At 60.6% G+C, this 14,025-nt stretch overlaps 3 protein-coding genes across 3 annotated transcripts in view; 2 read left to right on the top strand and 1 right to left on the bottom strand.

Annotated features, from left to right (window-relative positions):
• Positions 1-14,025, top strand: part of S100A11 (S100 calcium binding protein A11) — a 112,820-nt gene that overhangs the window by 58,285 nt on the left and 40,510 nt on the right. The window lies entirely within an intron of this gene.
• The window catches only part of COPA (COPI coat complex subunit alpha), a 79,403-nt gene that overhangs the window by 55,998 nt on the left and 9,380 nt on the right, over positions 1-14,025 (bottom strand). The gene's annotated exons all lie outside the window — the stretch shown is intronic.
• Positions 7,558-12,338, top strand: VANGL2 (VANGL planar cell polarity protein 2). The gene is made up of 7 exons (XM_057423292.1): positions 7,558-7,844; positions 7,928-8,048; positions 9,278-9,885; positions 10,009-10,145; positions 10,774-10,909; positions 11,183-11,414; positions 11,810-12,338. Exons 1-7 carry the CDS (start codon positions 7,774-7,776, stop codon positions 12,068-12,070), a joined length of 1,566 nt encoding a protein of 521 aa, XP_057279275.1. The 5' UTR covers positions 7,558-7,773; the 3' UTR covers positions 12,071-12,338.

The following is a 14,025-nucleotide window of genomic DNA, read 5'->3' as shown; positions in this document are numbered from 1 at the left end:
TTGCCCTGAGCCAGCAGGGAGTTCCCTCCGCTCTACACCGGGCGCGGGCTCAGACATCGGCCCTGCTGCTCTGTCTGGGGTGAGAGGCTTGATTTCCTTAGGAGAGGGCGTAGAGGCTGTTTGCCCCCTCCAGGCCTTGGTATAATAATAACCAAGGCAGAGGTTAAAAAGAAAAGAGAAGAATTAAATATTATCTCCATGGAGCCTCTGGGAACGGCTGTTGCTTAATCACAGCAATTCGGGATTGTGCTGGGACCAAGCTGGGCTCCGAGGCAGCCTGAGTCAGATGTGATCTCTGCACAGGGCTTCTCCTCTGTATTTACACTGTCTTTGTGCTGGGGGGGAGCTCAGGATGAGACCTGCTTTAATTAGCAGCCGATTTCATTGGAGCCGGTGATGGCTCCTCACCGGGTGATGGTTGCAGGGTGCTGGGTCCCTTTGGGCAGCCCCATCCGGGGGGCATAGCCCAGGGGATGGGCACAGGGCTGGGGTCGTCGCCTGCCAACCCCCTGCTCCTTCAGCTGCCTTCACAGGGAGCTGTTTCCACCAGCTCACACACAATGGGGCTGGAGGGAGCTGGGGGCAAGCGGGGAGCCCATCTCCCCGGTGTCAGGCCGGGAGCCCATCTCCCCGGTGTCAGGCCGGGAGCCCATCTCCCCGGTGTCAGGCCGGGCTGAATCAGCCCCAGGTCTTTGGTCTGACTTTGGTTCTGCTGTCTGAGGCCTAGCAGATGCTTTATGGCTTTATTGTCCAGGCAGGATGCTGGGGAAGGGGCCTTGGGGAGAAGCACCAGCCTTGGCTGCCCTTCCCTGCCTGCTCCCGCTCCAGTGCTCAGACCCATGGGCATCACCAAAGCTGGACCCCACGCCAGGGATTCTTTGCTTCCAAAGGTGTTTCCCACCTTGGGCTTAACCTGGCCCTGCCTCGAGCCCCACGGTCCGTGGGTGAATGTGATCGCCTCGCTCCTTGCCTGGACCCGGATGGATCCTGTCTCCATGCCGCTTTTCCAGGCTCCGAGAGGCAGATGCTGCTGCCTGCCCAGCACAGCCTCGCAGGATTTAGGCACCCAGAGCCGATGGAGCAGATCCGGAATTGACCCAAAAGCGCTCTGCAAGTGTCCCTTTGGGGCAGGAACTGACCTTTTGGGGTGTCACAGCAGCGCCTCGGGACAGAGCTTCCAGCGATGCTCTTGGAGAACACGCTGGAATCAAAGCAACAGCCTGGACCACGAGGATGGATCCCAGCATCTCCTTGGCCTGCCCCGTCCAAGCATCCTGCAGCTCCACTTGGATGCTCCTGAGCAGCAGAGAAGCAGCCTGGGAGGCCGGGGTTTGCATTCCCCTGTGCTCACGGGTGAGCATGGGTTTGTGCCAGCATCCCGGAGGTGCCACCGGTGTGGCTGGAGCAGGGAGATGTGATTTGGGGTGACCTGGCAGCTCCAGCATCTCACCGTGGGGCTGGCCATGTGCTGGGTGCGCATCGCGGTGCCGTCCCATCGCCTTTCCCAGCACCAGGATCCATGAGGGCGAAGCTGCTGCTCACCCCAGGGAGCCCTGGGTGCTCTCTGTGAGCCCGGGATGAGGCAGATGGAGGATGTGGATGTGGGCCGGGCACCAAGCCCTGGGATGGGAGGGATGGAGCAGGTAATGGGGAGCTCAGCTGCCTGCAGGACCCCCGTTAGCATCCCTTGGTGCTGGCGTGTTTTGCAATGCAAATTCCTTTTTCTCTTTGCACCAAGCCCTGTTCTCATGCAAATCCCAAGGTTTTGTCCATGGTTTTCCTCCCTCTGGTTCTAGATCTGGGTGCAATCACTTTTACCTGCGTGGAAGCACCTAATCCATCCCCACTGCAACCTCCATCCCTCCCGGACACGCAGTGGGATTGAAATGCCGGGCTTTGTCCTATAGTGGGAATTCCCTGCTGGAGGAGCCTTGGTGAGGGGCTGGACGTTCCTGTGGATATTGTGACAATCCCGAGGGATCCTAATGAAAGCTGGCAGTTTGGAAGGGATACGAAACCTTCCGCATCCAAGCTGACGCTGAGCAATTGGAGAGCAGAATGAGACCTCCGGGGGGGAGCTGCATTAAAGCCCCCTAGGGCTTCCCACGGGCCTTTCCCGCATCCCTGCGATGCTCCCGGTCGTGCCAACGGACCGAAGAGCTGGAAGTCTGTGGGTTCCTCGCAGGGCTGGGGTTGCACTGGGGCAGCTGCTTTCCCAGCCACGGGAAGGGATGTGGAGCAGCCTCTGGATCGAGGGATGTGCTGTGAACTCCCTGGGAAGACTCCTATGGCTGGGAAGGCTCCTATTGTGTGGAGGCAGCAAGGCGTGCGTGTGTAGCCAAGCAAGCAAATGTGCCCCTGTGCTGGGGCTGGGAGCTGCTTCCCATTCCCAGGCTGGTTTTGGTGATCCACCAGCAGCATTCCCACCATGGGCATTGCTGCTGAGGGGTCCCCCGTGTCCCTGGGGTGGGACAGGAGAGCCCAGGCAGGGCTATGGCTCCTGTTGGGTTTCCTGCCCGTGCATCCGCTGCTGTGGACTCCAGCTCGTGGCGTGCCTCGGTTTCTGCAGGCCTGGCATGGGCAGAGCCCTGCTTCCAGCCCTCCTGGGCTTACTGGGAGGAGAAACAGGGCTGGAATCACGAGTGGGGAATCCAGGACCCCAGGGTCCTCCTGGCTCGCTCCGTGACTCGGTTTCCCCATCACCGTGATGCTCATTGGATTCAGCAGGCAAACGCCCGCCCCGATGATTCCCAGCGTTGGTGGGAAGCTGGGGATGGATGGGATAAGGAAGCTTTCCCACCTCGAAACACTCGGATCTGGTTTCCTTGGAGCATTTGAATGCCAGAGCATTTGAGGTTCACAGACTCAAAGGCCGGAGGGACGATGGCAGCAGCCTTTCGGACCGCCCTGAAGCCCCGGCTCTGCTTTGAGCCCTGTGATGTGCTCCAGCATCATCCCGAGAAGCCATCCAGTCTGGACTTGAAGGTGTCAGGAGATGGCAAATCCCCTCCTCCCCTGGGGCTTTGCTGGGCTGGTTCCTCACCTCCCTGTTAGCAAGGCGAGGTTTCCTCCTCCTTTGCATGTGTCTGGCTCTGGCTCCCAGCCCTCGGCGCTTGCTCGGCGTCTCCGTGGGCTCGCTAAGGCAAAGCTGCTGCTCCTCCTGGAGACAAGGATCCATTCCCAGCCTCTCCACCTCCACCTGGTGCTGCTCAACCGGCTTCTCCCTGCTCTGCTGGGCAACGCAGCAACAACCAAAACCCTTTTCTTCTCCACCGGAGCGGCCGAGTTGGTCCAGAGGACAGGGAGCTCCCGGCGCCGGGGACCTGTGGAGCGGCTGCTGGAGTCACAGATTAACCCTGCTGGACTCCCGGGCTGGAGGTTATTCCCTCTGCCAGCCTTTGCTGGGGGAAAGCTTGGCTGCTTTGGTCCCAGTCCTCACCAGTGGGATCCTGGGTCCGGATGCGGAGATGTCCCTTGGTTCATCCATGGATCGGGCTGGAGCCGCTGCTCTGCTTTGGGAAAGCGCCCCAAAACCTCTGCCCATGACCTTGTGCTGTCACCAGCTTGGGACCCAGGGGCTGGGCTCACTGCAGCCCTTCCTATGGCTCCTTGCTTGCTCCCCGCAGAGCAGTGTCCATTGGGATGTGGCCTGTTCCAGTCTGGATGGATTAACCCCCATCTCCCAGCTCTGGCTTTGCCTTTGGGAGCTGGACAGCCCCGGGGTGCCCACGCCATCAGTGCACCCCTGACTTGAGGGTGGCCTGGAAGCGTGGCCGCAGCATTGTGGAGCATTAAATGCATGGGGAGATGCCTTGAACGATGGAGGCGAGTTGGAAAACCCCATCCTGATTTTGGCCGATGCATCAGCTGCGCCTCTCCATGGTGCCCGGCTCTGGCTGGAGGTGCCAGGGCAGTGCCTGGGCTGGCTGTGGGCACCTCATATCCCACGGCAGGAGGGTGCTGGTGGTACAGGGCCGGGTGCCGTGCACCGCAGAGGTGATGCCAGGGCAGGATCTGGGTTTGTGGTGGTGTCTGGGGGTGGGTTTCAAGCCCACCCTCATTTTCTTCCCCTTCCCAAGTGCTCATCAGGGGTTAGGGTGGATGTGCCAGGGGAAGCAGGGGTGGGTGACCTGCGGGACAAGGACCTTGGCTCGTGCTGTGCCTGAGGGGCTGCCACGGCCCACACGTGGTCCAGATCCCTGGGGATGCGATGCCCCCCCCCTGCATCCCAGCACCGCGGGGACACCGGGATCCTCATTTCCTCCTCTCTTCCTTCCCTCCAGCTCGACCGCGGACCCCCGGCGCGAGCACCCACCCCGTGACACCCCCCCCCCTCCATGCTCAGCCCCCATCCCGCTGGATGCCGGCCCCAGCAGGAGGCTCAGGATGCTCCGAGTGCCTCGGTGACCGCGGGGACTGCACCCGCCTGCAGCCGGTGAGTGCCCATCCCGGGGCTCCTCATGGGCCAGGCTGGGACAAGCCTGGTGCTGAGGAGGCCCCAGCGTTGTTCCCAGCAGAAACTCAATCCCTGCCTGCAAACAAAGCCCATTAAGGGAATGGGAAGGGGGGGGGGCTGGCAGGAGATTGGGGGGGTCCTTTCTCTCCCAACCCCATCCCCCATGGAAGCTGGGAATGCCGGGACGAGCTCCGGACCCTGTTGCCATCTCCTAGACAACCGGTGTGTAGGGGGGTGGGTTGTTGCCATAGCGATAAACGTGTGAGCATCCAGCATGTGGGACAAAAGGACACCCCCCCCTTTTTGCCTCCTTGACCCCATCTCCCCCCTTCTTGAGACTTTGGAAAAGAGGCCAAAAGACATTTGGCTTTTATTTGGTCAAAATGGCATCGCCGTGGTTACCCGGCACGGGTCCACCCCCAAACACAGCACAAGGAGCTTGGGGCGTGCCCAATGCCTGCATCCCCCCAGCACCCATAGCGGGGATCAGGCAGGACCCCTCTGATAGGGTCCAGCACCCCCAGCATGGGTCAGGCAGCACCTGGTGGCTCCCACCAGTGTCCAGGTCCCTTTCCTGGTGGGATCACAGCCCCAGCTCCAAACCCAAGGCAGGGCTGTGAGCAGTTAGGGGTCCCCAAAACCAGTGGGGGGCCTGGGCTCGAGAGCGTTGAGGCAGATCCTGCTTTTGCCAAGGAGTTCTTTTCCCAAGCCAGCAGAGGGTGGCATAGGTGGGTATTGGAGACCTTATTGCAGCCTTTCCATACCTAAAGGGGCTGCAGGGAAGCTGGAGAGGAACTTGGGACAAGGGATGCAGGGACAGGCCAAGGGGAATGGCTTGAACCTGCCCGAGGGGAGACTGAGATGAGCTCTTAGGCAGAAGCTCTTCCCTGGGAGGGTGCTGAGGCGCTGGAATGGGTTGAAGGGAGAAGGTTTGGATGCAGTGTTCGAGGCCAGGTTGGAGCACCCTGCTCTAGTGGAAGGGGTCCCTTTAGATGAGCTTTAAGGTCCCTTCCGACCCAAACCAGTCTGGGGTTCTAGCATCATGCGTGTGTATGTATTTACGTACTTGCGTGTCTATAGAAGGCTGCAGTGGGAGTTTGGGGCTGGCTCACAACCATGTGGTAGCCGTGAGTAAGTGCTCAGGGTGATGCTATCTGCCCCGAGACAGCCTTGTGATGCTGAACCAGCCTCTGGATGCGGCTGCCATCCCCAGAGCCCCCCCTCAATGTCTCCCAGAGCAAGGCCGGTGTGGAGCGATGCTCTTCCGCACACACCAGGGCTCCAGGCTGATCTCCTGGCTGTGAGATCCCGGCTCCGCGCTGGGGAGCGTGTCCAGGCAGAGCCCTGCGCTGCGAGATGGGCCTGAAACGCTGCCTGCACCCAATTATTCATTCCTGTTTCTGTTTCTTTTTCTCGTGGCCCCCACCCTCAGCACCCTTTTGGCAGTTAAAACCCTGACTGCGGTGGTAATGGAAGCGTAAATCACCCGAAGCAGAAGCTCATCGTTACGGAAGGGGAAGGGGCCGCCCCAAACTCAGCTTGGGTAGGGGAGAAAACAGAAGTGCCTCAAAATGCCTCAGATTCCTTTTCCCTGTTCGTGTCCCATCCGTGTTTGCCACCAGGGCTGGAGCTGCGGTGGTGCAGGGATGACATGGGTGGTGGTGCAGGGATAACATGGGTGGTGGTGCAGGGGTAACATGGGTGGTGGTACAGGGATGACACGGGTGTTGGTACAGGGATAACATGGGTGGTGGTGCAGGGGTAAAGCAGGTGGTGGTGCAGGGATAACACGGGTGGTGGTACAGGGATAACGCAGGTGGTGGTACAGGGATAACGCAGGTGGTGGTACAGGGATGACATGGGTGTTGGTACAGGGATAACGCAGGTGGTGGTGCAGGGATGACATGGGTGGTAGTACAGGGATAACGCAGGTGGTGGTACAGGGATGACACGGGTGATGGTACAGGGATGACACGGGTGGTGGTACAGGGATAACGCAGGTGGTGGTGCAGGGATAACACAGGTGGTGGTACAGGGATAATGCAGGTGGTGGTGCAGGGATGACACAGGTGGTGGTACAGGGATAACATGGGTGGTGGTGCAGGGATGACACGGGTGTTGGTACAGGGATAACATGGGTGGTGGTGCAGGGATAACACTGGTGGTGGTACAGGGATAACACGGGTGGTGGTGCAGGGATAACATGGGTGGTGGTACAGGGATAACACAGGTGGTGGTACAGGGATGACATGGGTGGTGGTACAGGGATAACACGGGTGGTGGTGCAGGGATAACACGGGTGGTGGTACAGGGATAACATGGGTGGTGGTACAGGGATGACACGGGTGGTGGTGCAGGGATAACGCAGGTGGTGGTGCAGGGATAACACGGGTGGTGATGCAGGGATGACACAGGTGGTGGTGCAGGGATGACATGGGTGTTGGTGCAGGGATAACACAGGTGGTGGTGCAGGGATGACACGGGTGGTGGTGCAGGGATGACATGGGTGTTGGTGCAGGGATAACTCAGGTGGTGGTGCAGGGATAACACAGGTGGTGGTGCAGGGATAACACAGGTGGTGGTGCAGGGGTAACTCAGGTGGTGGTGCAGGGATAACACAGGTGGTGGTACAGGGATAACTCAGGTGGTGGTGCAGGGATAACACAGGTGGTGGTACAGGGATGACACGGGTGGTGGTGCAGGGGTAACACGGGTGGTGATGCAGGGATGACACGGGTGGTGGTGCAGGGATGACATGGGTGTTGGTGCAGGGATAACACAGGTGGTGGTGCGGGGATGACACGGGTGTTGGTACAGGGATAACATGGGTGGTGGTGCAGGGGTAACGCAGGTGGTGGTGCAGGGATAACACTGGTGGTGGTACAGGGATAATGCGGGTGGTGGTACAGGGATGACATGGGTGGTGGTACAGGGATGACATGGGTGGTAGTACAGGGATAACACGGGTGGTGGTGCAGGGATAACACGGGTGGTGGTACAGGGATAATGCGGGTGGTGGTACAGGGATAACGTGTGTGGCGGTGAGGGGACGCTCGCCAGCACCCCGGTGGATTGCTGGATGCTTCCCCACGGCTGCTGAGCCTCCCCCTCCCTCTGCAGGCAGGCGAGCTGTTTTCTCCTGAGACGAGCCCAACCCGGTGATCAAAATAGAGTCCTTCAAGGTGACGGTCGACTTCTTGAAGGTGCCCCTGGGCCTGAAGAAGCCCCCTCTGAAGGAGGCCCTGGCCGCTGTCCCGAGGCCGGGGAGACCCAAGCCCCTCAGCGTGGAGCGGCACAAGCCCCGGCGCTCCGACACCATGGACAATGAGTCGCAATACTCGGGGTATTCCTACAAGTCCGGGCATTCCCGCAGCTCCCGCAAGCACAGGTGAGGGGTTGCTGCGTGCCCGTGGCCTCAGCGGGTGCTGTCACCCCAGCGCACCCAACGCATTCCTCTCTTGCGCCCTGCAGGGAGCGGCGGGACCGGCATCGCTCCAAGAGCCGCGATGGGAGCCGCGGGGACAAGTCAGTGACCATCCAAGCGCCGGGCGAGCCCTTGCTGGACAATGAATCCACGCGGGGGGACGAGAGGGTGAGCTGGGCACGGGGAGGAGCGGGGTTGGCATCCGGGCTCTGCCGTGGGGATGCTGCTGGGATCCCGGCGTGCCCAGTGCTCCGGTCGAGCCGGTTGGGCTGGCCCTGCGCCGGCGGCGAGGGCGGGCGGGCAGCGCCGGTGCAGATGAAAGGGGCCCGGCTCTCGCGGCACCCTGGGGTGGGCACGGGGTGCCCCGGGTGGAAAAACACCCTGGGGACCCAATCCGTGGGGATCCACTCCCTAGGGATTAACCGAATCCTCGCTCGGCGCCTGCAGGTGATGCCGGCTTGGCCGCGCGCAGGCGGCAGCAGGATCCCACCAGGGAGCAGGTTGATGCGGAGGAGGCTCCGTGCTGCATCCCTCCAGCCCAGCCCCGTGGTCCCATGGGGGTCCCTTGTTCCCCTGCTCTGGGTACCAGGATCCTCCGGCCAGTCCTTGGCTTTAATCCCCTCCCAGCCACCTACACAGGCGGCTCCAGCTCTTTTCATCTTCCCCCACCAAGAAGCCGGCGCTGGCAGAGGCTGGGATGCCAGTGGCTGAGCCTGGGTTCACCTGGGGATGGGCTGGGGTTTGGACGGGTCCCCCTCCAGCCCCTCCACTGCTCCCCGTGGCTCCAGAACCCCCCAGGCTGTGGCTTTAGTTTGCTCTTTGCCATGGAGTTGCCGGCTTTCCCATGGAAATCCAGAGGGGGGAAATAGGATGCGATAAACCCCCAAGCTTCAGGGCTGCCAAGGAGCTGCGAGGCAGAACGTGGAAGTGAATGGGTCGTTCTGCACCCTCTGGCTGGAGGAGGGAGGGGGATTTTGGAAGCAGGGATGGTCGCTCTGGTGCTCCGAGCTGCTGGATCACCGCTGCCTCTGTCCTGCCCGGCGCGGCGCTGGAGGAGGAGCAGCGGTGAGGCTGTGTTGGGGCAGCAGCCGGGCATGTTCCTTCTGGCCCTGCTAATGAGGGGGTTTGCCTGGAACCGGGATGCTTCCTGCTCCCAAAGCTGCCGGAGAGCTGCAGCGCGGCGCGGAGCTGCCGACGGGGCTTTCCCATAGGGTCCCGGAGGCCAAATCACTGCATCCCCCCGGACCCCGAGCCGAGGCTTCCACCTCAATGGGGGTGATGGCACCAGGCAGCGCGCCGGGCTTGGAGGTTTGGTGGATGGGAGTTGGGGTGGAGAGGGTGCTGGTGATGGGGGAAGCACCAAACCATCCCCTTTGTAACCCACCCACCCTCCTTAGGATGACAACTGGGGCGAGACCACCACCGTGGTGACGGGGACTTCGGAGCACAGCATCTCGCACGACGACATCACCCGCATCACCAAGGACATGGAGGACAGCGCCCATCTGGACTGCTCCCGGCACCTGGGCGTCGCGCTGGCCGGGGCGCTGGCCCTTCTCGCCTTCCTCACCCCCCTCGCCTTCATGCTCCTGCCCCAGCTGCTGTGGCGGGAGGAGCTGGAGCCCTGCGGGACCCCCTGCGAAGGGCTCTTCATCTCCGTGGCCTTCAAACTCCTCATCCTCCTGCTGGGCAGCTGGGCCCTCTTCTTCCGCCGCCCCAAAGCCTTCTTCCCCCGCGTCTTCGTCTTCCGAGCGCTGCTCATGGTGCTCGTCTTCCTCCTCGTCGTTTCCTACTGGCTCTTCTACGGGGTGCGCATCCTGGACTCCCGGGACCGCAACTACCAAGGGGTGGTGCAGTTCGCCGTCTCGCTGGTGGACGCGCTGCTCTTCGTGCACTACCTGGCCGTGGTGCTGCTGGAGCTGCGGCAGCTCCAGCCCCAGTTCACCCTCAAGGCCGTGCGCTCGGCCGACGGGGCCAGCCGCTTCTACAACGTTGGACACCTCAGGTACGGGCTGCTGGGGTCGGAGGGGACACACACACACACACACGCACACCCCAGGGTGTTCGTGGTGCTGAGTCCTCGTCCTGCCCCTGGCACGGTGCTAACCAGCGCTCTGTGGCCCTGCAGCATCCAGCGAGCGGCCGTGTGGATCCTGGAGAACTATTACCACGACTTCCCGGTCTACAACCCTGCCCTCCTCAACCTGCCAAAGTCCGTCCTGTCCAAGAAAATGTCGGGGTTTAAAGTCTATTCCCTCGGCGAGGGTGAGCTCCCCTTCCCCGCGCTTTTCCTCTTGTTCTCTCTCCTCATTCCCTTCCCCGTCCCTGTGTTTTCCTCTCCTCTTGGCTCTGGGCAGAGCGCAGCCGCTCTCCAACCTTCTCCAGATCATGGAACCATAGAATAGTCAGGGTTGGAAAGGACCTGACGATCATCCCAGTTCCAACCCTGGGACACCTCATACTAAACCAGGGCACCCAAGGCTTCATCCAACCTGGCCTTGAACACCGCCAGAGATGGAGCATTCACAACCTCCCTGGGCAACCCATTCCAGTGCCTCAGCACCCTCACAGGAAAGAATTTCCTCCTTAGATCCAATCTAAACTTCCCCTGTTTCAGTTTGAACCCGTTACCCCTTGTCCTGTCACTGCAGTCCCTAATGAAGAGTCCCTCCCCAGCATCCCTATAGGTCCCAATCCATCATGGAATGGTTTGGGTTGGATGGGACCTTCAAGCTCACCCAGCTCCGTGCGCAGGGGCACCTTCCACTGGAGCAGGGTGCTCCGAGCCCCATTGAGCACCGCCAGGGATGGGGCAGCCGCAGCTCCTCCGGGCACCCCGTGCCAGCGCCTCGGCACCCTCACAGCGGGGAAAACCTCATCCTTCTCCCCGCAGAAAACAGCACCAACAACTCCACGGGCCAGTCCCGCGCCGTCATCGCGGCGGCCGCCCGGCGCCGGGACAACAGCCACAACGAGTACTACTACGAGGAGGCAGAGCACGAGCGCCGGGTGCGGAAGCGCCGCGCCAGGTACGGGTGCCCCATCACTGCGGGTCCTGTGGGGTGCCCGTGCCAGGACCCCCATGAGGACCTGGGCTGTGCTGGGGAGGGTGGAGGGGGTCACCTCCGATGTGAAGCATCCCTGCTCTTTGGGGAAGAGCATCCCAATGCGTTGTGAGGTTTTGGGGTGGGAGGTGGCTTCCTGCTGTACCTAGGTGGGCAAATGGCTCCCCTTCCCCAGCCCCAAGGGGTCTCTTGTCTGTATCCAAACTGAGCCCGTGCCCGTGGCTTCCCTCCCCACAGGCTGGTGGTGGCGGTGGAAGAAGCCTTCACCCACATCAAGCGGCTGCAGGAGGAGGACCAAAAGAACCCCCGGGAGATCATGGACCCGCGGGAGGCAGCTCAGGCCATCTTCGCCTCCATGGCCCGGGCCATGCAGAAGTACCTGCGTACCACCAAGCAGCAGCCCTACCACACCATGGAGAGCATCCTGCAGCACCTCGAGTTCTGCATCACCCACGACATGACGCCCAAGGTGGGTGCAATCGTGGGATCGGAAGCCAGGTTGAGTTTAAGCTCCCATTCCATTGAGCTCCCATTACAACTAGGGAAAGACCTTTAAGATCAAGTCCAACCGTTAGAACATGAGTTTGGAGGGGCACGGTGAGGTGGGATGGGCCCACAGGTTTTCCCAGGGGATTGGTCCAGACTTTGAAGCGCTTGGGCGCCGGTTTTCTTCCCCACTGCAAGAAGGGAGGACAAGGAGTTGGGGGGTAGAACCAGCAAAGCAGGCGTAATCCCAAGGGAACAGGGTGCAGCGATGGGAACCAGCCACGCAGGGATGCGTTTCCTGCAGGACCTGCTGAGCAGCTTGGGGCCGCAGGACCCGGACGGGAAGGTGATGTTCACATGTCCTCTCCCTCCTCCAAGGCATTCCTGGAGCGGTACCTGACGGCTGGGCCCACCATCCAGTACCACAAGGACCGCTGGTTGGCCAAGCAGTGGACGCTGGTGAGTGAGGAGCCGGTGACCAACGGCCTGAAGGATGGGGTGGTCTTTGTGCTGAAGCGCCAGGACTTCAGCCTCGTGGTGAGCACCAAGAAGATCCCGTTCTTCAAGCTCTCGGAGGAGTTCGTGGACCCCAAGTCGCACAAGTTCGTCATGAGGCTGCAGTCAGAGACCTCTGTGTGAGCTGGAGAGGGGTGGAGAGGGGCCTGGTGGGGAGAGCATCTCCCTCGCCGTCCATCTCGTCTTCACCACCTCCGCTGCGGCTCGGGTTGGCCGTGGCTCAAGGGCAGAACTACAGGAAGCAGCACCCATTGCCTGCCTCCATCACCTACCTGTGAGCGCTCGCCCTCGGCTTGGCCATCGGGGTGGGCTGAGCCCCTTCCTCCTCCTCCTCCTCCTCCTCCCTGAAACCCAGGTCCTTGTAGCATCCCCCCCGAAGGTGCACCGGGCACAGCCGGCGCTGCGGTGCCGTAACCCAAGGGCTAACTCTGTGTTCATCACCAGCGTCTTCAAGCACCGTCAGGTCCCAAGGACCTTCCGCGCTTGCCTGTTTTCTACCTGGCTCTGGCCTTAAACCATTGCCCAGCATCTGGGGCTGGTTTTTAATCCTAGAGGTTCTTCTGGGCACTGTTTTGCAAGCAGCTCCGTGATCCGTGGCTGCTGTGGAAGCCGCTGGCATCCAGGACACCATTTCCTGCCTCTCGGAACGTCCTCTCCGCTGATGGTTTTCCACGCTGAGCTCTCAACAAAAGCAAGCTCAAAGCTGGTTGATACGAGAAGCAGAAGGGGGTTTCCAAGTGGTTTCCCTGCTCCCGAGGTGATCCACGTCCCTGGTGGCAGCAGCATCACCGTGGGGCTCCCTCGTGCTGGCTGTGGGTTGCAAGCAGAGCAGCTTAAAACGTGTCTTGGGGTCCAATCCTGGACCTGGAGCCAGCGGTGGGAATGAAACGAGCGGTTCCTGGCGGGGATGCTGAGTGTTTGTGGCTCAAGGAGGTCCTTAGCATCCCATGGCGAGGGGTGACCCACGAGCTGGCTCGCCATGGGGACGCACAAGCTTCTGCCTCCCCTCGGTCGTGTTCAGGTCACAAATACCTCATGGATTTTAGGTTGATTTGGGGCTCATTGCTCTTTTTTTCCCTATGGATCCCGGAGCCTCGGGGAAGGAGGGCCCATGGGGAGGCTGTGGCTGGGCAGGAGGGGGTTGGTTTGGTCATGGTTGGGGTTGGTTTGGGCTTAGTTTGTCCTAAAGCACTCGAAAGGTGCCAAGCCAGGGGAGGGCAGCGAGGGGCTGTGGTCCCGATGCCACCTTAGAGGCGGGTACCAGGAGCAGAGTGAAGATGCTGGAGGGGTCCGGGGGGGGGGTCCGAACCCATCCACGGTTCCCAGCTCCCCCCTCTTCCAGGACATCCCCAGTTTTCAGGCGTTTCCAAGCCCTCCTTCATGGTCCAGCCTCTTGAGGCCGAAGGTTTCCCCCCCCCAGCCCCCAGCAGGGAGCCCGTTTTGGGGTGGTTTAGTGCAAAGAGATGACTTTGGTGAGCGCGGGTGGGTCGGCCGGGGAAAAGATGGGGGGGGGAGGGATTTTTCCACTTGGGATTTTCAGAAGAAACCCTTCTTTTTTTTGGTTCCTTTTGGGTTTTGTTCCTGGGGGGGGGAAGGGGGGGTTGTTGTTGCGTTTCCGCCGAGCCGAGCCCTTGTGCATGCGTGTAGAAAGTTGTAAAGTGTAAAATTGGGGGGGTTTTGTTAATATATAAAAAGCTTGGTTTTGCAGTTTGCAGTGGCTCGAAGCCGTGCGGCCCTGGTAGGAAGTTTGGTTGGTTTCTGGTTTTCATAGAGGAACTAAAATTGTACAAATTTTTTTTTATATATATATATAAAAAAATAAACCCTTTTTTGACTTTTTTTTATGATGATGACAGTGGTGGTGATGGTGATTTTCTCTTCCACATCAATGCTTTGGGGTGAAGAAGCAGGTTTAGGTCCCTGCTCAAGAGATGAGCAGAGAGAGAACCTCATCCTGCTCTCGGGGCTTGGGGTTGGGGGGGGGTGCATGGATTTTGGGTCTATGGGGCCAGGGATTTGGGGGTTGAGGGATGAAGGATTTGGAGTTTATGGAGGGCAAGGATTTGGGGTTTAAGGAG

This window comes from Pezoporus wallicus, unplaced genomic scaffold (assembly GCF_028554395.1).
Source record: "Pezoporus wallicus isolate ANWC-B61680 ecotype Strahan unplaced genomic scaffold, APGP_CSIRO_Pwel_v1 scaffold_8441, whole genome shotgun sequence".
Taxonomy (NCBI): Eukaryota; Metazoa; Chordata; class Aves; order Psittaciformes; family Psittacidae; genus Pezoporus; species Pezoporus wallicus.
This window is presented reverse-complemented; position numbering and strand designations above follow the sequence as displayed.